The sequence below is a fragment of the Chanodichthys erythropterus genome, chromosome 21, assembly GCF_024489055.1.
Source record: "Chanodichthys erythropterus isolate Z2021 chromosome 21, ASM2448905v1, whole genome shotgun sequence".
Lineage (NCBI taxonomy): Eukaryota > Metazoa > Chordata > Actinopteri > Cypriniformes > Xenocyprididae > Chanodichthys > Chanodichthys erythropterus.
Genome location: NC_090241.1, coordinates 5,632,352 through 5,656,832, shown reverse-complemented (window position 1 = coordinate 5,656,832; position 24,481 = coordinate 5,632,352). Strand labels below are relative to the sequence as shown.

The window sequence follows — 24,481 nt, the reverse complement described above, 5'->3', positions numbered from 1 at the left end:
GACGTGTGACTCTAAAGGCAATGTACGGATCCACCTGGTGTACAATATGGGTAAGGTAAGATTCAACATAATAATCAAAATACAGAATTTCTTATATTTAAGAAGCTTCTTTGGCTTCTGTATCTTCAGACTGAAGACGTAGACTGTAGGTTTGAAAAATGTGTTTCTTTGTGTCAGAGAGTTACTATAAAATTAATGTTGAACCTGAACCATAACATACACTCTGAGAACCTTTCCAAAAAAGTTCTGTGGCAGTACTTTTATCACCATATTTAATACCACGGTAGGCCTACTTTGATATATAATACTAGCCTACAACAAATAATAATAAAATATAGCTTACCATGTGGTATGTTTACTTTACTCTAAGGTATTTTAAAGAATAAAGTATATATATGTTTATTTACCTTTTAATAATGTAAATAATCATGGGCAAGAGATCATAGAATCAGCAGTGCCTCTCCTTAGCAAAGATTTTGCAGCACGCATGCGCCCTAGTGGAAAACACAAATACTGCATCTGCATCATATTTCACTTGTTTTCGACTTGTTCAACGCTGGTTGGCGCTTTATTATTCCTCTCAATATTTCAGTAAGCTGTTGCATTGCTCGTTATTAATTCGCTGTAGCCCTTCTTGATGTTGTTTTTCTCTTAAAGAACTAAATAACAAGAAAAAAACACCACAGAAAATTCCTAAACACCAGTTTGCTACATTAGCTGCACTATGTTAACTAACTTTTAATACTGTTAAGCTGGAGAATTGAGTAACTAATGAGAATCCCCCAAATTATCACATTTATTTTGAAACGAAAGACTTGTTTATGACTTTCAGCTTTGCTGAATGTGAGACTAAACTATGCTATATAATTGAGTAACTATAACTGTAAATGATATTTGGGATATAAAAAAACAAACAAACAAGCACACAAACGAAAACCCCTAAAAGAAATTAAGGCCAAAAACACTGTTAGGTTGTCAGAGGAAGAAACCCCAACAAAATAGCTACTTGTTCAACTAAACTAGTGTCAAGTCGTCCTAGTTTGGACTATTGGGAGGTCCCTACAGTGAAGGTTTTTTCTCACTGCCAAGTTTTGGAAACACAGGGGATTCGTGTCGTGATACAGTCGTGTTCTTTGCTCGGAACTGATTTATAACATTTGTTTGTTTTAGATTTGCACTCGGTAACATCATTCAGTTTAATCATTGACAGAAAATGTGACGCGCAAAAGTTTGGCCGGCGGTGACGGGTGCAAAATCCATAGCGGGTGATGAGCGAGATGACACGCGGAGCGCAAAACCTGTGGAGATTTAAATGCGCGCGGACCGTCACACCACAGGACAATCATTGACTCAACAGCAGTGATATGCCACACACTCTCAGTTTTTGGTTTTCGATTGTTGGCTAAGAAAGGGTAATCTAAACTAAAGTCTTAGGTCTACTGGAACAGCAGTACAATGAATAAACTCAATCCTTTCAGTAGTCTGGCCAAGTTTATCTCAAAGTCGTCTGATAATGGGCCAGTCAGTGGGGAGAAGCTCTGCATGGAAGACTGCAAACCTCTGTGCCGCTGCGGGCCGGACCTTTGCGTTTGTTCTGTCTCACAAAATAGTAAAGATGAACCGAAGGAATATAAGGTTAGTCTCATTCATAACAATTTGATCATTACAGAAAGTTTTATTATGAAAAATAATTGTATTTACAATAGGTTATTTCAAACGTTAAGAAATAGTTTAAAATTCTTTTTGTTGTTTGTATTTCCTACAGAAAATACATATGTAGCCTATGTGTATACAGTTGCCCAAAAATACGGACATTTAAGCTACACAAAAGTGAATTTCATTACATTAGATAACAAAATATCAAACTAAGTGCTGGTAACTTTAGAAGTAACTTCTCTCATGCTTTTCTTTGGCCATTAATTGGGCTCACAGTGATTTTTGTGGATGTATGAAGTCCTGAAGTTCACAGGCTTTCAGCAGGTGCCTCAATTTTTCTTTTTGTTTTATTTCAAAGAAATATATATATTTATTTCATACATAGGCCTGTTTCTATATTGATTTATTTGAATTATAAATGCTTTGTTTGAAATAATGTGTTCCATCTTACTTTGATCTTTTATTATCTATAATGCCAAGGCTTGAACTATAGGGGTCCATGGATAGTAGGCTATAGGTTATATATTTCAATTTCTATCTTCTTGAATGAGCATTTTTAAATCTGTATCTAGAAAGTTAAATGTCAAATTCAATGACATTAATATAAATAGCAATTAAAAAATGAACGACAACAATGCTTGCCATTGCAAACTTTTTACAGTCTTGACTTTTGTGGTATTCTGGCCACTGAGAAGCTCTTTTGATTAAAGCCTGATGCATAAGAAATGCATATAGTACAAATAAAAATGGCCTTTTGGATTAAATGTGATCATCACTCAATTGTAATCGTGCAAAAGCCCTTGAGTAGTAAAATAGGAGGAGTAAAATTCCAAGTCTTGTGATTTGATTGTTCAGTCAGACAACCTTTACTAATCTGCTCTAATACTTCTGTGTGTGTGTGTAGCAAGTGCTTTGTAGAGCCTCAGATTTAAAGCCAATTTATTTGGTTCAGTTGAGTGTTTTCACTTTAATAAATGTTTAAAATGCCTTGAAAAATAGTAGCACATATCAATAATAAAGTGAAAATACATTATATTTCTCAAATGGTAAGTAATATCTTTAAGCTAATAGGTTTATGCTCAGTTTTTCTATTTTTTTTTTTTAGGAGAAAAGAAGTCCACGGGAGGGCTGGACCCCTGAAAAACATGCTTTTGATAATCTTGGTTATGAATCAGAGGGCCCCAATGGACTGAAGTGCAATTTGGGCCACCAACTGGTGGTCGAGGAGACTGAGGTGAAGATTCGGGTGCTGGGAATGACATGTCAATCATGTGTCCGATCTGTTGAAGAGCGGATTGGAAGTCTTCAAGGTGTTGTTGGTGTCCAGGTGTCTTTGAGCAATAAAGAAGCCTCTTTGAGGTTTGACCCGGCAAAGATCACACCTGAGGATTTGAGAAAACATATTGAGGATATGGGGTTTGATGCGTCACTTCTGGCCTTGCCAAGCAAACTACAGCCTTCGGCGGATGATTGGTCTGAGGTGACATTAGGCGTTGAAGGGATGCATTGCGGGTCATGTGTGAAGAACATAACAGACACCTTGTCGGGAATGTTAGGTGTAAACTCTGTATTCGTTTCATTGGAAAAAGGAAGTGTGGACCTTAGATTTGACCCATCTCTTCTGACCCTGGAGAGTGTTAAAGGGTTCTTAGAGGAGATTCCACCAGGGAATTTTAGGGTTTCCATTCCTGGTTGGAACTCTAGATTGAATTCCACCAGTATTCCACTCCAGAGTGTCACCATTGGAATTGAAGGAATGACATGCAACTCTTGTGTTCAAACCATAGAGGGAATTGTGTCTGAGAGAGCTGGGGTACACTCCATCAAAGTTTGCTTACAGGAAAAGAAGGGAACTGCAACATTTGACTCTAGCGTGACCTGTCCAGAACAACTGCGGGCAGCAATTGAGGACATGGGATTTGAAGCGTGGCTGGATCAAGGTAGTGGATACATATTAGAATACATCTCTCACACAGTGAAGATCATCTTTCTCACAGGGAACACTTAAAACTAAGTAGATATCTTGTCTAGACAGTGGCTTCTTCTCTGCCAGCAAAATTTGTCCGGTTTCCTTGGTTACCACACAGGTTGCCATTCTAGAATAACATGAAGTGTTCTTGAATGACTCAAAACCCAGACATGGCATCCTTTAAAAGGGAAAGTAGGAGAGTTAATCAGATTAAAGAGGCTTTAGGCAGACTGCGCTCTCTCTCACTCAGAAATGTTCATAGCTTTTTAACCGTGATCCCTAATTGAAGCCATTTAAAAAAATATTTATTGTAGGATTCTAAAAATGATGTTATTATAGCATAGGTTCATTATCGTTAACTTACTAAAAAATTAGTTACACTTTATTTTGATAGTCATCTTTAGACATTCTATTGACTATAAGTAAATCTGGACCTACAACTATCAACTATCTCTCATTAGAGTATTATTAGAAGAGTATTAGTAGACTGATAGGGTTAGTGGCAGAAGTTGACTTTTATTGACATGTACTTGTAAAATTACTTATAGTCAGTAGAATATCTGTTGGGGATAATCAATATAAAGTGCTGGCAAATATAATGATGCAGACAGTCTACTAATACTCTAATGGCTGCTAGTTGACATGTAGATGCAACGTTACTTATAGTCAACAGAGGACCATCAAAATAATAGTACAAAATTACTTGAAATAAAATAAAACAACAAGCTTAAACTTCATTTTATTTCCAGCTAGTTGCTAAGGTAACATTTCATTTTGTTTAAAGGGTTAGTTCACCCAAAAAATTCTGTCATTAATTACTCACCCTCATGTCGTTCCAAACCCGTAAGACCTTCGTTCATCTTCGGAACACAAATTAAGATATTTTTAATAAAATCCGATGGCTCAGTGAGGCCTCCATTGCCAGCAAGATAATTAACACTTTCAGATGCACAGAAAGCTACTAAAGACATATTTAAAACAGTTCAGTTCATGTGATTTTCACTCGTACACACATACCTTTAAAAAAACTAAACAAAAGCATGCATATACTCCAAATGGTTCAAGAACAACATGCAATTTACTTTGGGTATGCCTTTTATTGGTGTTTTAGGCAAATATTATAGGAATGCTAAGGGGTAACAAAATAATTCTTCACTTATGTTCAGTATGCACACTGGATGTCTTCCATACTGTGCACAATTTTACTCTCTTTCAAAGATTCCGGGGTTTGTGAAGTTCCATCAAGCAGTCAGATGTCAAGTGGTCTGAAATGCCTGCCCTCACAAGGCCACGTATCCAAATCTTCACCAAGTGAAATCACCAAAGACAACCTCTGTGGCTCAGAGGAGAGAGAGACAAGGAAATGTTTTGTTCATGTGACAGGGATGACCTGTGCATCCTGTGTGGCCAACATTGAGAGAAACCTGTTGAAACATGAAGGTAAAAATGGCATTTAGGATTAAGAGTACTTTTTTGAACTGTATTTAAGTTGCTATCAATATTATTTAAGCATAACAGTGATATGATTTTTTATGTGTGTTGATTGTCTAGGTATTAAATCAGTATTAGTCGCCCTGATGGGTGGAAAGGCAGAGGTGAAGTATGATCCCGGGCTTTTGGACCCATCACATATCGTCCAACTTATCTCTAACTTAGGGTTTGGTGCCTCAGTGATGGAAGAGAATACAGTCCAGGACGGTGTCTTGGATCTCTCTGTGAGTGACTTGCAGCGTTATTATCATAACTTAAAAGGATAGTTCACCCAAAAATGAACATTATCCTATGATTTACTCACCCTCAAGCCATCCTAGATGTGTATGTCTATCTTCTTTCAGACGAACACACTCAGAGATATTTTTAAAAATATCCTGGCTCTACCAAGCTTTATAATAGTAGTAAACTGGGGGCGTGTTTTGAAGGCCTGTATTAACCCCCCGGAGCCATATGGATTATATTTATGATTGATGGATGCATTTTTTGGGACTTCAAAACACGCCCCCTCATTCACTACCATTCTAAAACTTGGAAGAGCCAGGATATTTTTAAATATATCTCTTATTGTGTTCATCTAAAAAAGAAGGTGGTCATATACACCTAGGATGGCGTGAGCTTTAAAGGGATAGTTTAACCAAAGATGAAAATTCTGTCATTATTTACTCACCCTCAAGTTGTTCCAAACCTGTATGGATTTCTTTCTTCTGCTGAACACAAAAGAAGATATTTTGAAGAATGTCAGTGACCAAAGTGATGGGCCCCATTGCCTTCCATTAATATGGAGAAAAAAAATACTATGGAAGTCAATGGGGTCCATCAACTAAAACTTTAACTGAAATTAAAATTAAAATGGAATGTATTGAAATAAAATCGAATTCAAAATATTAATAAAAAACTATAATAGTATCTCAGTGGTACTAAAATAACACTGGTGTCTGGGTGCATTTGTGGGTGATTTTGTAACTACAACCACTTTTACCTGTTTTTGTTTCCTAAATAAAAAAAATGGTTCTAAATGTTATTTTTCTCTTTAGATATTTGAAACGGATATTGGTAATTCATTAAACAGATATTGTTAAAATATTTTTTTTATCACAAGATTCTCAAAAATGTCTTTACCTCCAATTAATGTCGTTTTTATTAAAACAATATGACTAACCACCATTATCAATTAAATTGAGTCTCTTTTATTAGTACCTGAAGGTACAAATTTTTACTTGAAATATCTTTTTATACTCTGGTTGTTTGAAACGCAAGAAGTAAATATTCATAATAATATATTTTAACAATGTCACACAAATTAAAACCAAATTATAAGTTTTTTTCACAAATTTATATATTCAAAATCGCAAGTCATCTTTCCAAATAAATGTATTCAAACATTTTTTTTCACTGCTTGAAATGAAAAGTTTTTGTATTTGGAAACATGATCTCAGCAAGGCAAAGCCAAAGTAAAAAAAAATAAAAAAATGTTTAATATATAAATCAGTGGGAAGCGAGATGAAATTGTCATGAAGGTCTGATGTAGAATTTAACAAAAGAATGGTTTGATATCAGCAATCTATAGGCCTCTGAGCTTGTTTCAGTCCTGTGGATTTCAGTCTTAACACTGATATTTCATCAGGTCACTGGTATGACATGCGCTTCCTGTGTCCATAACATCGAGAGCAGACTTTTAAGGACAAAGGGAATACTCGAAGCCTCTGTTGCTTTGGCGACAAACAAAGCTCATGTGAAGTTTGACTCGGATTTGGTAGGCTCTCGAGATATCGTCCGAATTATTGAGGTAAAATTATATTTATATTATTGACAAGTATTAGGTTTAGACAAGTTTTAATATTAGTGTTATTTTATTGTTTATTGTTGTTATTCTTATCCGCTCATTTCATTTGTCAATTTGTCGCTCTCTCCTTTCCCCCTTTTCTTTAGGGTTTGGGTTTTGGTGTGTCTTTAATAAAAAAAGAGGGACTGAACAACACACTGGACCACCAGGAGGAAATTCGGCAGCAAGTATCTTTTTCAAATTTAACCTCTCTTATTTCTATGTGTGTGTGTGTGTGTGTGTGTGTGCATGTTTTTGTGACATATCAGGACACAAATGTGTATAATGACATGGGTATGACATAGGTATTACAAAAAGAGGTGACTTATGAGGATATTCCCCATGTCCCCACTTTTCAAAAGGCTTTTAAATCATACAGAATTAGTTTTTTTGAGAAAGTAAAAGTGTGCACAGTTTCCTGTGATGGTTAGATTCAGGGTTACGGGTAGTGTAGGGGGATAGAAAATACGGTTTGTACAGTATAAAAAACATTACGTCTATGGAATGTCCCCACAATTCACAAAAACAAACGTGTGTGTGTGTGTGTGGTCCTGGTAAAACCCTACGTTATGGGACAAAATGTCCCTACAAAGATGTCAATATCAGAAATCCTTGTCTTTTTGGTGCCCAAAACAGCTTATAATTCACACTAAGTGATGTTTTTTGAAAATGTAAAAATGCAGAAAGATTTCTGTGAGGTTTAGGTGTTAGGGGATTGAATATACAGTTTGTACAGTATAAAAATCATTATGTCTATGAAAAATCCCCATAAAACTTGGAAACCTAATGTACGTGTGTGTATGTGTCAGAGAGGGTGTAAATTTATGTATTAATATGTATGTAATATATATAAAATAGTGTAAATTGCTCTGTACCTGCAGATGGAAGCATTCGTTTCTGTTCAGCCTGGTGTTTGGGATCCCAGTGATGGGTCTGATGATCTACATGATGGTGATGGACAGTCAACACAAGGAGCATGGTGGTTCCATGCCTGTGGACCAGAACATCCTACCTGGTCTCTCCATCATTAACTTGGCCTTCTTCCTGCTCTGCACACCTGTTCAGGTACCTCCACTGCAGGTTATGGATGCAAATTGTGTCTCGTAATGGACTATTTATATGTGGGCATAGAATGTAGAATATGATTGCCTATACAGGCGTCATTTTAGTTACTCTGAAATAAAGATGATTTAGTCTCTCATGCTTTTTTTTTAATATTAGTAATGTTTTACAGTGAATATTTATCACATAAAGGTCATACATAATAGTTTGAGTGACAGCTGATGAATCTTTAATAGTATCTTTATTCTCATTAAGTTTCTAGGTGGCCGTTACTTCTACATACAAGCATATCGTTCACTAAGACATGGTGTAGCCAACATGGACGTGCTCATTGTCTTGGCAACCACCATTGCGTATGTGTATTCATTCATTGTGCTGATCGTGGCCATGATTGAAGGAGCCAAACAGAGTCCTCTGACGTTCTTTGATACGCCTCCGATGCTCTTTGTGTTCATCGCTCTAGGACGCTGGCTGGAGCATGTTGCTAAGGTAAACATAATAAATGATCAGTCTCTCTCTGTCGTTAACTCTTTAGGAGAGTAAAGTTATCAGTGACAAAATGTTGCAGTTTTTGACAATGGTGAATGTGTTATAGTAACTGAGAGGCAGCACATCTTGGGGGATATTTGAAGCATGTTATCAAGTAATGTTTTCAATTAGTTCACATAAGATTAGGAAAAGTCATGGTGTATCAGCCTAATACCCTAATGGCAAGTATATGTATTTTGAGATATTAACCAGCACTTAGACACAAAACAGAAAATGGGGATTAAAAAGATAATTCTTGATGATTGATTTGTTGGTGTAAACCTAATGTGGTATATTATAAACTGGTCATAATAATATATTTTGTGTTAGTCTTATTAAATAAAGCCAGTTAATTTAGATGTTATCATATAAAGGACTTTGTTTAGGTTACATAACAACACTTTTCATATCCCTTATGAGGAAATTGACTGGTGGTCATTTCCATATCCATATTTTAATACACACTTATCTTGATATTTCCCATGCAGCCTAATTTATTAGCAAGCTGTTAAGGCCATATATCACATTATTGGACTGTGGAGATTCCTCAAGCTGCTCTGAACTCTCTTTGGTTTAATCAGTTACAGGACCAGCCACAAAATGTCCTGAAACTTGAGTTTTGATAACGCTGTACCAACATTTTTATAGTTTTAATACAAAAGCTGTTGCAATATAAAGTTAGCAGTAACACTTTAGCAAGGGGAACAATTCTCACTTTTAACTAGTTGCTTATTAGCTTGCATAATAATGAGATAATAATGCTTTTATCTTGTCTTTTCAGAGTAAAACTTCTGAGGCTCTGGCTAACTGGCTGTTTATTAGTACTTATAAAGCACATATTAATGCCTTATTCTGCATGACCATGTTCTACATCCCTAAATCCTACCCCATTCCTAAACTTAAATGCTTTAACAACTACCTTACTGACTATTAATAAGCAGTAAATTAAGAGTTTATTGAGGCAAAAGTCGTAGTTAATAGTGAATATGTGTTCCCCAAACCAAAGTGTTACCAAGTTACAATACTAACCAAAAATGGTCTGAATTTTTTTTTAATGCCATTTAGGAGTGTGTTTATCTGAAATAGATTATACCGATATAACAAATCGGCAGCAAACAATGACTTTAAATAGTGTGTTTACATTCATGTTCTTAACACGATTACGCAAAATAGGCCGATAATGTGTGTGGTCATGTAAACGCATTAAGTTTCCTTTATCGGAATAAGATCATAAACGGCGTAAGCATAAACCGATCGACACAGCTAGATTTTTTTTGCCCCTTACCCCGATTTCACCCGGCATGTAAACACATTAACCTGTGTTCTGTCAGCTTATTGAAGTGTGCATGTGTGATATGTGACAGTAGCGTCTCCTTACAGAGTGAGTGTTTTGCGGTACGGCAGGAGGAAATATATTACAAAATCTGACTCTTTATTAACCCAAGAAATTGTAAAAAAAAAAAAAAAAAAGTGGTACAGTTAAAATGCTGCAACTGTAACTGCATGTGAGGATAATATATGAGTCTGCAAGTTTCCCACTGACATTTTGGAATACTCTTGGTATATATGAAATACTCAGTTAGATACACGAATGGTTATGTTTTGACGTCACTACTGGGAAGGGGAATAACCTGATTTATTAATAAAGTATTGTAAACATGGTTTACTTGCGTTGCTGGATTATTGGTTTGCATGTAAACCGGGACAACGGTTGGAATCCATAAGCTGATTTTTGGGAGTTATCAGTGTATTGGTGTGCATGCAAACATGTTCAATGATGAAGCAGTCTTTTTGAACAGAAAATTTAGGTGATTATAAGGTCAGACTGTGTACGTGGGCTTGCCATTTGAGCATCATTCTTGCCTGGTTGAGATAAAAACACATGATTTTTGCCTTTATTTTGTCCTTTCAGAGTAAAACTTCTGAGGCTCTGGCTAAACTCATGTCACTTCAGGCCACAGATGCCACTATAGTGTCCCTGGGCCGAGACCACACCATCATCAGGTTCAGTTCACTCTCTAAAGAATAGAGAGCAATTATATGAGCTTTTAGCTAGAAACTAACAGCTTAATCATATTTCAGGGGTGCTCAATATGCTCATAAGTGACTGCTTATAGCAGGGGTCAGCAACCTTTTTGACATGGTGCCATTTTTGATTTTTCATGATATTTTGATATTTATATGTATCAAATTTAGTGTTGTCGAAATGAACTCCTTGACTCATAAGTTTCTCTCTCTAAAACCCCATCCTCCAAGGACATGCCAGAAAACCCAAACACACAAAATGATTGACAGGCAGGGAGCATTTCTGACAGAAAGAAGCACTGCTTCTCCGAACTCATTTTTTTTTTGTTTACAGAGGGCTGTCACAGAGACAGGTATGATTTCCCAGGACACTTATTTCATGACATCTGCCAGCCTGGTAGTATATGTAGACACATATGTGTGATATTCCAAAAAACAGTCCTTCACAGCACATTTAATTATCATTAAAACAAGTATTAAGCATTGCTCACAAATGAAACTTACCGTACATACACATGACCCTTCAGAAATCATTCTAATATGCTGATTTGCTGCTCAAGAAACATTTCATGTTCTTTACTGTCACTTTGATCACTTTAATGTGTCCTTTCTTAATAAAAGTATCATTTTCTTTAAAAATGATTTTTTACTGACCCCAAACTTTTAGACGGTGTATATTTTATTTCTAAATTGCTAATTATAATAAATTACAGAATTTCCGACTTTATTACTGCAGTATATTTTGTAAAGAATGTGAAACATTGTGAAAAACTTGAGGATATGTCATATAATAGAACATATTTATATGACACTATATTAAAATTACTTCCTCTTTTACAAATATTTTGTTGTGAAAAGCAACAAAAAATGCAGAATAAACTGCTGTAAGTGTGAGACAGCAGCAGAAGGATTGAGCACCCCTGGCATGAATGAATTTCGTAAGATCTAGAAGAACCTCATAATACTGAATGGTGTTGGTAGATGTGTGTGCTGTGTTTCAAGACTAAACTGTCAATAACCTGTCATGTGTCAGAGAAGAGCAGGTATCTGTGGAGCTGGTGCAGAGAGGCGACGTGGTAAAGGTGGCACCAGGGGGGAAGTTCCCTGTTGACGGGAAGGTCATTGCAGGCACGTCTATGGCAGACGAGTCCCTTATCACTGGTAAGACTTTGACTTAGTCAGTGGGGGTTTGTGTGACTTAGGATGTCAAAACTGTCAACATTTGTAAACAGTGTCATAGTACATGCGCTATAGGTTTTCCCAGTGATTCAGGTGCAATCATAGGGATTTTAAGTTAAAGGTGCAGTGTGCTTATAGTTGTCTTTGCATATTAAGCTGGGATAGGAGAAAGTGTTTTAACATAAAAAGTCCACAAATCACCTTTGGTGAAAATTTTAAGGGTTAGTCCACCCAAAAATGTCATTCCAATCAATAAGAGTTTTAATCATCTTCAGAACACAAATGATGATATTTTTAATGAAATTGCAGAGATTTCTTTCCCTCCATTGAAAGTCTATTCACCCAAAACTCAGCAGACAATGATTACAGCAAGCTCAAGTGTGTTTGTTTGTTCTTGCGTGTCAAGCAGTTTCGGTTAAGCTTTTGTTTATGTTCGCTGATCAATGTGAATAAATATTTCTTCAGAAGACTTGAAGCACTCAAATCATATGGATTTATTTTACAACCTCTTTTTGAACATTTTGAAGCGTCACAGTTTTGGGTGAATAGACTTTCAATGAGGGGACTCTCTCAGATTTCATTAAAAATATCTTCATTTGTGTTCTGAAGATGAGCGAAAGGGTTTGGAACGACATTAGAGTGAGTAGTTTAATGATGACAAAATGTTAATTTTTGGCTGAACTATCCCTTTAATTTTTCATATGTGAGTGAGCATGAGTACCTTCTCAAAGTATTATTTTTGGTTTCTGGCTTCACCTTCTGCTTTTTCCTATTGATCTGTCATGTTCATTAGTTATACTGGCATTATATTGGTCCAAAGGTCCAAAGCTGTCTGATGAATAGGAATCTGAAATCCTAACTGAAAGTCTATTGTCATTCCAGGGGAGCCAATGCCGGTCATTAAGAAACCAGGCAGTTGTGTGATTGCAGGCTCTATTAACGCTCATGGAGCTCTGCTAGTGGAAGCCACACATGTAGGTGCAGAGACCACGCTCAGCCAGATAGTCAAACTAGTGGAAGAGGCCCAGACATCAAAGGTAATTCATGTGCACAAACATAATGCAAACACTCAGACATGTGTGCAAACAAAGCTTTCAGAGGAATCAGCAATGTAATTTGAGGCCGAGAGTAAAAAAAATCCCTGCAAATGGACATGCACAGACATACAAAAGCAGGTTTATTTTCCTATTTATTTTTACTTGGGCTTAGAGTCTATTCAAATATTTATTCAAGATTAATCTAAAAATGCTTATGTAGTAAAATAAATTCAGGGAAAATTAAATGAAAGGCCTTTTTAAAAGGACATTTGTGTTAACAGAAGGGAATTAAACATTAATTTAATTAACACATCCAAGTTATAAGTAAAAAAAAAACTTGCTTCATTTTACTTTCATATTTACTTTAAAGTTGTCACGATTCTGTTGTGTTTCCGTTTCATTTTCAAGGACTTTTAGTTTTTTAACGACATTTCCTGTGTTCATCTGTTGCCATTAGGGTTGTAACGGTATGAGATTTCCACGGTATGATAACCGTCTGAGTAAATATCACGGTTTCACGGTATACGGTATTAAACAATCAATTATTATTTATACCATCAATTAAAATGACCAATAAATTAATTAAAATATTTGATTTCTTTATTCAGATTTAAATAATCAAAAACAATCAAATACATTTAATAAATGATTATGGATTAGAAGATCTTTTATTAATAATTAAAATTCAGAAAGTCTGCTTTGACTTCATTCTTCTGGCTTTTATTTTTTAATACAAATATTATCAAAAATTATGTAAATGAAATTAACTTTTTTATTATTATTTTGAGAAGTACATTCTATTTAACAATTATAATAAATTTCAGTTTCGAGTTAAAATCTTCGGGTTAAAAAGCGGTCTTTTATTTTGACGGGATGTAGTGCAGAGCTTTGAGTTTCAGTGTATTTGACAATGGTTTTTCTCAAATAAAATGATGAAATGCTCATTAAGCGCTATCTCAGAGCAACTTTGGATATGTTTGTGTTCATGTCCTCGGATGACGAGACTTCAAACACTGAAAAAACAATAAGAGCGTCGCGCATACTTAGTATGTAGTACAGGAAACAGCGCAGCTCATTCACACAGGCAGACACGCAAAACAAACAGATATATTTATACAGCCGTCTTTTTGCGCTTTAATATTCACAGAGCCCGCCTAGGCCATTTGATTTATAGTACGTTTTATTCATCAGTCCAACAAATCGTGCGTTTTTACCTGATATTGCTGCGTTATACTGTACATTCAATCATGACTGGATTCCGGGATTCCCTCTCCATCACATCATACGACCTAAGTTATAAACGGAACATACCTGCATCTGCACGGATGGTGTTCTCGAATATAGGTGAACATGTTCGATGCGTTTCCTCCTTTTGCAGGTAGGCCTACTTTGCGCCCGCATTGTTTTTGGATATACACTCGAGGACAGCCCCGCGTTTGTTTTTCTATATCTAAAGTATTCCCATAATGCAAATTGTAACTTATTTTTCAACGGGGCATAGAGATTAGAGATAGCAACTTCTGTCTCTGACATTGTCTGCTGTATGTGTGGAGCAAGTTTAGAGTGTAGTGAAGTGGAAAGTTAATGCCCAAGTGAAATTCTGCGTCTTATTATTATTATTTTTTTTACAATACCGAAAATAAGCAAATGTACACGATATGATAATATCATACCGGTATATCGTTACAACCCTAGTTGCCATTGTTACTCATTGTTTCATTCATTACACACACCTGTTCCTCAGTTGTTCATTAGTTCCAGTGTATATATGCCCTCAGTTTCATTTTTTCATTGTCGTTGGTTATGTTGGTAATGTGTTATGTTTGGATTTATTTTGTTGTTGGATTTTACTCTTTTGTTTTGTTTAATAAATACTACGCTGAATTATAGATTTGCTATAATTATAGTAATAATAATAATAATAATATAATATTAATAGTCGTGACAAGTTTACCTTCACATTTATTTCCAATTTTCACTTTCATTTTTACTTGGCCTTACAATCTGTTTAAAAAAATTGATTCACGATTAATCTAAAAATGGGTGTGTAGTTAATTAAATTCCAAGAAAATTAAATATAAGGCATTTTACAAGGATATTTGAGTGAACAGAAGGGTTATAAGAAAAACAAAACTTTCATATTTGTTTTTCACTTTCACTTTTACTTGGCCTTACAATCTATATAAGAAAATATTTATTCATCATTAATCTAAAAAATATGTAGCATTAAATTCCAAGGAAATTAAATTAAATCCCTTATTATAATGAAGTTTGTGTGGACAGAAGAGAATTTAACTTAAATTATTAACATCTGGTCAAACAATAACTTTTCTATATTTCTTTACATATTTATGTTATAAATTAAAAAAAGTGCTTACTTTAGATTGCTGTAATGATATAATTGTCCTTCTTTTGATAGGCACCGATTCAACAGTTAGCTGACAGATTGAGTGGCTATTTCGTTCCGTTCATAGTGGTCATCTCCATGCTAACAGTGGTAGCATGGCTCATCATTGGCTTTCTGGACTTTGACGTTGTGGCAAAGTATTTCCCTGTGAGTTACAGTAATTCACGAACTGTGTGTAAACTCAGCCTGTGTGTGAGGAAAAAAAAGATAAAGTCTCTAAACTAAGTATGATCTCCACAGGGTTATGAGCAAAACATCTCCCGAACAGAGGTGATCGTCCGCTTTGCCTTCCAGGCCTCCATCACAGTTCTGTCCATTGCGTGTCCCTGCTCTCTAGGTCTGGCAACCCCCACTGCTGTTATGGTGGGCACAGGGGTGGGCGCTCAGAACGGCATTCTCATAAAGGGAGGAGAACCCCTAGAGATGGCCCACAAGGCAATGCTCAACACTAATTCCTTCTAAATCTGTATTTATTAGGCTGACATCCCGGGTGCAGCGGTATCTGTTGGAATTTTGTTGGTAATCTATACGTTCAAAAGTTTGGGGTCAGTCAGAATGATCGAAATTATTCAGGAAGATGAACTTTATTCAAAAGAACATTTTTTTCAGTTTCCACAAAAATATTGAGCAATACAACTGGTTTAATCATTGAATGTAATAAGAAATGTTTTTTGAGCAGCAAATTTCTTGAGCATATTATAATGATTTCTAGAGAAGGATGTGACACTGAAAATTCAGCTTTACCATCACAGGAATAAATTACATTTTAAATCTAATAATATCCCAAAATATTAATGTTTTTTACTGTTTGAATCAAATAAATGCAGGATTGGTGAGCATAAGAGACTTTCAAAAACACTAAAAAATGTATCGACCACAAACTTTTAAATGGTAGTGTATAGTAAATACATAATAAAAATCCAGCAAAATATATGATCTCTACAGGCATCATTTATATTATAAAAAATATATAGTACATTTATAATATATTTTCAAATAGATCTATTATATTACAACATTACAGTGCCTATAGAAAGTCATCATACCTCTTTGAAATAGTTACTTCATTTGTCGTACAGCCTGAAATCAAAACCCATTCCCAAAAAAACCTTTTCCAGCTTTATTTACAAACTGTGCCTGAAAATTAATAAAAATAAATAAATAAATAAATGAAAACTAGAATAACAGCGTTGTAAAAGTCATCAGTCCCCTGATTTTTACCTCATAGAGCCACCTTTTGCTTTAATTACAGCCATTAATCTTTTTGCTTTAATTACAGCATGTCCATCCACAGATTTTCTATCAGATTTAAGTCAGGGCTCATTCTTGGCCACTCAAGGACATTCACCTTCCTATCCTAAGCCATTGCGTTGGACTTGAAGAGAGTGGTCCATTGCTGCTCACCACAGAATTTGACTGAACTTGAGCAATTCTGCAAGGAGGAATGGGCAAATATTCCCCAATCTAGATGTGCAAAGCTAGTACAGACAAAAAGATTAATGGCTGTAATTAAAGCAAAAGGTGGCTCTATGAAGAATTATTATTATTATTATTTTTTTTTGGAATATGTTTTGATTTCGGGCTGTATAACAAATAAAGTAACTATTTCATAGGGGTATGGTGACTTTCTATAGGAACTGTATATATTCTATTTTTATGTCCAAAACTGCATAGTATTGGTATTCATATATATGCAGTTATAAATCTAGCTCAGACAAAAATGTTCAGAGATTCTTTTAGGATTTACTGGGTTATAATTGGACTTTCTTCCCTGCTGCTCCTGCAGGTTAGGGCTGTTATGTTTGATAAGACGGGCACCATCACTAATGGTGTGCCGCAGGTGACCCGAGTGCTGGTTCTGTGGGACCGAGCAGGGCTTCCTCTTCGGAAGGTTCTGGCTGTGGTGGGCACCGCCGAGGCCAGCAGTGAACATCCGCTGGGCACAGCTGTTGCAAAACATTGCAAAGAGGTTTGGGAAAGCCACCACACACAACAAACTTTGAAACTTCAGCACAGTATCAAATGATCCAGCCTTTGGGCGTTAAGTGCTGTGCATACATAAGTCTCGGAAATCTTGTTTTCCATCCACTTCTGATTCCACTTCTGTTTGATAAAAGTGCTCTTACGCGTTAAAAGAGGTTTCTAAATCTGTTTGTCTGCTTCTAAATCTGCCTCTCTGTAGGAGTTGGGAACAGAAACTCTGGGCTCCTGCCATGACTTCCAGGCTGTTCCAGGCTGTGGAATCAGTTGTAAAGTCTCCAACATTGAGGATCTGCTGCAGAACAGCCCAAAGACACAAGAAACAAACACACCCGCAGCAAAGCAAACACCACTTCTTGTCACCCTCCAAGGAGCCACCACAGATGAGAGCAGCCTGGTGGCAGACACAGATTCAGGGTCAGGTAAGGTAAATGGTGCCTCCTAGTGTGAGCTTTGTGTATTACACTTCCAGATCCTTTTTCCTTAAAATCTTTGTTGCGAGTCATTTTTTTAAAGATGTATTTATTTATTTCAATGTGATTGAAATTTCCTTGAATGAATCTCTTGGTGTATGAAGACAAATACACTGTACAGATATATGTATATGTGTTTTCTCAGATTGCCCCTCATACTCTGTGTTGATCGGGAACAGACAGTGGATGTTACGGAATGGTTTGGAGGTCACAACTGATGTGGATGACGCCATGAGCAGCCATGAGACTAAAGGACAGACGGCCATACTTGTGGCCATTGATGGTACCGTCCAAGTTCATAAATTGCATGTTAAGAAAATAAGTTTTGTCTAAAAGGTTTCTTATATTAACAGAACTTCAGTGTGTCTAATTTTAAAATGGTTGTATCCAGGACTTGACATACACTTTTTTGCTCACCAGCCACTGTGGCTAGTGGCTTTCCAAAGTTACTAGCCACTTTGCATTTTCACTGGCCACAATTTTGACATTGATACCATAGGGAAAACTGCCATATAGATATTCATAATTTGAGACTTTAAGACCTGTTGCACAGATCCATTGTACTGTTACACATGCATTTTCTTTCTCTGCTGTTTACGTTCACTTAAAACATAACTGACTGAATACGTGAATTCTCGCCTAGACTGGCATTTTGACATTATTTTGTGTGTATTTGACTATTTAAGTACAGCAAAAAGAACTCAATTTAGTATTGAGAGGCAGCTTTATGTGAGCGCACTTTGGATGTGAGCACAAAATCTGCAAGAAAAAGTAAAATTATGTGAAATACATGCAATCCCACGCTGAAATTCAAGCCTTGTAACACCAACAATATTCATCCGGAGAAAATGAAATGAGTGAGTGGGGGGAGGCGGGTTTGTGTGAGAGACCAAGAAAGCACAGCTGGTATCGTGCATCAATTCTGCGGAAAAATTAGTATTGGAAGTGTTTCAGATATTTGATTATCGATATGTATCGAAAAATCTATATTTTTGACAACACTACATTGCACTTAGTTTATTATTTCAGATACCTTTTTAAAAGAGTACAACTGAAAATGTATATATTATAAACTCAATCTGCCAAAGTGGTTAGTAGGAGTGAATGTGTTAAACGCCACTGCTGAAATCCACCCGCATTTGGCGGGTGTTAATATCAAGCCCTGGTTGTATCATACTTTTAACTTTTTAATGTGATGTTATTTTAGTTCAATTTATTAGTAGCTAAATCAAGCTATTAATTGTTAATGGTATTTTTATCTCAAAATATCAAGATTGCTCTTTCTCTTCTCTCTGTCTGTCTCTGTTTCTCAGGTGTCCTGTGTGCTATGTTAGCTGTGGCAGACACTGTGAAGCCAGAGTCAGCTCTAGCTGTTCACACCCTGAGCAGTATGGGAATAGAGGTCTTCATGATCACAGGAGACAACAGACGCACAGCCCGGGCCATCGCCACACAGGTGCATATCCATATATGCATTTTGCCTAGAACCATATAAAAAAGTAATTCATATAATAACACAAAATAATATAAAATATCATAAGCTGGATTCAAACTCAAACTTCAAGCACCACCATTCAGAATATTGAATTATGTTCATAAAGGTACGGTCACAATAACTGCTGTTCAGTACATTTTCCCAGGTGAAATCCAGTTATTTTAATATTTCAGGAATTTTGCCCGAGGGCAAAAGATTTCCCAATGCATATTTCAGATCAGTTTCGAGTTGGTCACGTTGATTCGCTGCACTGACCAACAGAAATCTGCTTGGTTTGAAAGTGACTTGTGAGCTGTGCTTTATACATCATTGCACTCTTGACAATGACCCTTTTTCCCTAATGTGACCGCCCTGTTTCCACCAAAATTACCTGGAACATTTTGTCCCAGGAACTCTCCACTCTTCTTGGGGAAAGACTATCTGTCTGTTAGAATTTACTAGACTGGGTAAACCCAGTCTGATCTGCCGGCGCTTTGATTTCGCCCGGCAACTCAGTCTGGAAACCCGTACATTCATTTCTACTGCTTCTGTTACACTTTTGCGGGAACCAATCACAGACTGGCTTATCCACCTTGCTTGCTATTGGCGGGTATAACAAGATGACGATAGAGAAGCACGACTGTCAATCCAATTCCTTTCTACTGTGCAGTAGAAAATACATACAGTCTCCCCAGACCAATGTTCAATTTTAAATTGAGCTTGGTCTGGTGATAGCCAGACAAAGTATTTACACCAGAATACACTGTTTTATTATACAGGTAGGCATCAGGAAGGTATTTGCAGAAGTCTTACCCTCCCATAAAGTGGCGAAGATCCAGGAATTGCAGGAAAGAGGTCTGAAAGTTGCAATGGTAGGCGATGGGGTCAATGACTCGCCCGCTCTTGCCCATGCTGATCTAGGCATCGCCATAGGAACAGGCACTGATGTTGCCATTGAGGCAGCAGATATTGTCCTTATACGGGTGAGTAACTCAATCACAGTTGATTTGTCAGGAAAAAAGAGGAAATTCTATGAATCAACAGAAATTAGTTGAGTTCAGAACTTCAGTATTTTTTTGTGTTGGTGTAGAATGATCTGCTGGATGTGGTGGCCAGTATCGAGTTGTCTAAAAAGACGGTGCAGAGAATCCGGATAAACTTTGTGTTTGCTCTCATTTATAACTTGCTTGGCATCCCTTTTGCAGCAGGTAAATAGAGCCAACCACACTGTTTCCAATGTTTTCTTACATTAATAGTGAGTACTGTGTGCATTTTGTAATAGATGGAAGTGGTTTACTGGTTTGAGCCTGATTTTCAGGTGTGTTCATGCCTTTGGGGCTGGTGCTGCAGCCATGGATGGGCTCTGCTGCAATGGCAGCTTCATCTGTCTCAGTGGTGCTCTCCTCTCTACTGCTGCGACTGTGAGTGCACACTACTGTACACCATGATGATGTCTTCACATTAAACCCACACACATCAGTGAACACTTTATAGCTCTTTTCCAAAACCAAGAAAAATTTTTTTTAGGTATCATACGAGTCCTGACACAAAGGCTTTTTAAACAGCGGGCAGCAAAATAATGCTGCCTTATAAGCTGCACTGTATAAAATGTTTTTTTAAGTAACCTAACATGTGCTTTATGTGGTAACATCTTAGTAAGCATCACTTTTAATTTATAACTTATTTTTTTGCATGAGTTGTTAGATTAGCAACATGCTAACACCAGACATTTTTTTACACCTTATTTTAATGTAAAAGAAAACACAGACATTTTTAACTTATATAATATCCTAATACAAGTTTTTATCCTGTCTTGTTTCATTCATCCATCAGCAGTACACAATCCAATGGCTAAATATGCAGTAATACAGCATAAAAGTACTCGAGATGGTTTGCATGAGTTGTTAGCTTAGCAAAATGCTAACACCTGACTTTAGCATAGACTATAAAAAAGATGGACGCATTTCCACTTCTTTCCAATGTAGAAAAATGAAGGCAAAATATCCCAGAAACGGTTTATATCATCATTGATATAATATTATATCATTTGGAGCCCGACTCGGGCTCAGTAGTGATCCTGAGATGGAGCAGCGGTATCAAGGTCCCTAACAAACTCAAATGCACAGCATTTTTATAGAATCAAATAACTAACTTAAACCAAACTTATTGGAAAAACAAACACTTCAACATATGTCTGTATGTAAGTGTAACTGGATTTTTTCCATTCGATTACATGGAGAGGGCGGGGTTTATGACTTATATTGCAGCCAGCCACCAGGGGGCGATTGAAATGCTTTTGCTTCACTTTTTAGGAACTTTGTGTCCATGCTATGTTGTAATTAACATAATTATGAGATTCCAACTTGTAAAAGGCATAAAAACAACAGCTTTGAGTAGAACATCAATTTTGAAATTATGCAGCATTTTTTCCACCACATTTTTAACATAAAAGCAGACACAGCCATTTTCAACCTGAATGTGCAAAACTTCCAGTGCACTTCACAAGATGAACAATAATTCAAACTTATTATGCTCCATTTCGGTTAGGATACTGTCTTGGAGGGTAGCTGCCCATGTTGCGCTCAGTAGGTTTTGGAACAGAGCTCATCCATCTTTCCTATTAGCCTTCCCATGACACTTTGACAATGTAAATATCTTTCTTTGTCTCTCTTTTAGCTACAAGAAGACATCAGAAGAGGAGTACGAGTCCAGGGCTCAGAGTCATAAGCTCAGTCTGAGTCCATCTCAGGTCAGCACCCACGTAGGAATGGAAAACCGCCGCTGCAGCCCTCTTTCATTCCGCCGAAGTTTGGACAGACACAGACGGAGCCGTTCAGGATCAGGCCCCTCCTTCATGAAATCAAACTCTTCCCACTCCTCCACAACACAACCATACAGCACTTTAGGAAGGAACATTGTATAAAGCAACTAGCCATGAGTAGAGTTTATCAGATGACAGTTGACCAGAAATATTTTATCATGGAACGACATATAAATATACAATTTTATAAATGAAAAATTTTATATAATTTTACAATTATAGATTTTTGATATTGTTGCTGCAATTTTTGCAGATGAAATCGAGTTATTTTAATAGGAATCAGGTGCAAGCATGCTGATTTCGCAACAAGTTGATTCACCGTGATTTTTGCTATCACCAGTTTTAATCACACACTAAAAAATAATGTGTTGACTCAATAAATTTTTTTTTAGAAATCAATGCAACAGTTTGCATAATTTTTTTTGTTATGACAACTCTGAATAAAATTACGTTCAACCAACAAACTACACTGAGTTAGAGGAACTTAATAATTTGAAGCATAAACACATTTTTTACTCAACTTTTTAAGGTGATTATTTAAAGAAAATCCCCTTCCAATTACTTGAGTTGTAGCCCTGGAACCAATTAATGTTATATATTTCACTTAAAATCCACCGCTATCATAGCACATGTTAAATGTAACTTATCTAGCATGTCATTTTAATGAACAAGTAAGATGTTGCTTGTCACTGGCGTTAACGCATTGTTTACAGTCGGTGTAGTTTATGTATCTATTCCTCAGCACAATGGTAATCACAAAAACTTCAACATAACAGAAACTCTTTTAAATATCAAACATAACAGCATTGAACATTAACATGTTTTAAAACAAAAATAACACTTAATTTCAACATTTATTCTCCTTATCCAGTCCTATGCAAAACATGCTTAGAACTAGATTTCCTGTAGCTCAGTGGTTAGAGCATGGCACTAGCAATGCCAAGGTCATGGGTTCAATCCCAGGGATTGCACATACTCAGATACAAATGTATAGTATAATGCAATGTAAGTCGCTTTGGATAAAAGCGTCTGCCAAATGCATAAATGTAAATGTAAACTAAAACTCCACTGCCCCATTAATACTAAAGTTATCAAGTTAATGATATTTTAATTTTAGATAGATTGAGTTTAAATAACACACAATATTAAGTGAATGTAATGAGCAAAATTATTATGTCAACAGAACCTATTTAATTTTGTACTAAAAAAAAAAATACTTATCATTTGTTTTCTTTAAAAGAAACTTACTTTTTATACATCTAATGGCAAAAGCTGGAAGCCAGTTTCCAATAATGAATACAGTAGGCTACATTGGTAAAATTGTGGCAACAATATCTAAAAGCATATATTGGTTTATTAATTCAGATTATTTAACATTGCTCTCTGGTGGTTTGGATTGGCTTGATGGATATGGGGAAATGAATTGATCTGTTTGTACAGTACAAGGTTGATTTGGCATTTCTTGGCCAACAGGTGTCAGTAATGTTGAACAGTTGACAAATGGAAAGGATATGGCTGGATTGTCAACTGGTAAAACAACTCGATAAGTAGGATTTGTAGAAATTAATTAATTGACATTGATTTGATTGGTTACTTTAACAAATGTAAAGTTTACTATGATTAAATGGGGCATATTACAGTGCCAAAGCAATGATAAATGATCCAGTTTTGCCCACGACGACTGCTGCTGTGCATCACGTGAGGAGCTTTTGAAACTATTTTTTAGTTAAAAAAACTGTAGTTAGTATGTTAAACATATATATATTATATATTCAGTGTATAGTGTTCTCTCATTGAGTCGTACAATTATCTGACATTTTGCATCCAGATTACATATGTATCATAATGCAAAGGAACCTTTACAGTGACACTTTTATTTTAGAAAAAGTGGATATGTTTATTAAATATACAGTTAGCAGTGTAAAACGAGCCTGTCCATGAGTTTTCAGATACAAAATAAAGTGCATGGTCCCAGCATGGCCTTATATGTGCTATATGTAATCTGTGTTACATCAAGACAGTTTTCATCCCCGTCCTGTTTCATTCATCCACCAGCAGTACAATCATATGGCTAAATATGCAGTAATGCAGCACACAAAGACTCAACATGGTTGTCAAAAATACAAAGTACATACTATTTGTAAAAGTTCACATTTTTGGCCCAGTGTTATTATATGGGGCTTCTGGATTACTGGTTTAAGCATGCTGCTCATATTCTCAAATTTAGCCAGATTGCTTGGAGTATTGCTTAGCTCCTTATGGAAAGAGGGATCATCATGAGCAATTAAATGTTCATTTATTTTAAATAAAATGTCAGTTGTACCATTAAAACATACTGTAACCTTCAGAACTAATTCATTATAAGAGGAAAAAAGGAGGAAAATAGTCATAAGTTAAACCTTAGGGAACAAAATATTAAAAAAACAATAAAAAAAAAAGCAAATTACATAAAAATAATACAATAAAATATACTATTTAAAAAATGAATGATAAAAATCATGATAAAAGAATACAACCCCTTTAAGAAAAGAATTAGAAAGTGAGTATTGCATGC

The 24,481-nt window shown here is 36.0% G+C and overlaps 1 protein-coding gene across 2 annotated transcripts; it reads left to right on the top strand.

The window, feature by feature from the left end:
* The first annotated feature begins 1,289 nt into the window (after positions 1–1,289).
* On the top strand, positions 1,290–24,325 carry atp7b (ATPase copper transporting beta). 2 transcript variants are annotated; one of them, XM_067373067.1, is made up of 21 exons: positions 1,291–1,635; positions 2,762–3,596; positions 4,844–5,065; positions 5,177–5,340; positions 6,744–6,905; positions 7,049–7,125; positions 7,823–8,006; positions 8,259–8,492; positions 10,444–10,535; positions 11,590–11,717; positions 12,618–12,772; positions 15,192–15,326; positions 15,420–15,614; positions 16,966–17,148; positions 17,362–17,581; positions 17,778–17,915; positions 18,946–19,088; positions 19,886–20,089; positions 20,197–20,314; positions 20,425–20,527; positions 21,783–24,325. In XM_067373067.1, the coding sequence occupies exons 1-21, from the start codon at positions 1,456–1,458 to the stop codon at positions 22,027–22,029; spliced, it is 4,119 nt and encodes a 1,372-aa protein (XP_067229168.1). In that variant the 5' UTR covers positions 1,291–1,455; the 3' UTR covers positions 22,030–24,325. The 2 variants fall into 2 exon arrangements, with proteins under 2 accessions (XP_067229169.1, XP_067229168.1); XM_067373068.1 differs by lacking the exon at positions 15,420–15,614 and having other exon boundaries at positions 1,290–1,635.
* Positions 24,326–24,481: the final 156 nt, after the last annotated feature.

What these genes read in the sequence shown, in the direction of transcription:
- atp7b (XM_067373067.1), top strand. Translation starts at nt 1,456, where the DNA reads ATGAATAAACTCAATCCTTTCAGTAGTCTGGCCAAGTTTATCTCAAAG. An exon ending in CGAGACCACACCATCATCAG is followed by an intron (nt 10,536 to 11,589) that starts GTTCAGTTCACT and finishes GTCATGTGTCAG; the next exon opens with AGAAGAGCAGGTATCTGTGG. An exon ending in AGACGAGTCCCTTATCACTG is followed by an intron (nt 11,718 to 12,617) that starts GTAAGACTTTGA and finishes TTGTCATTCCAG; the next exon opens with GGGAGCCAATGCCGGTCATT.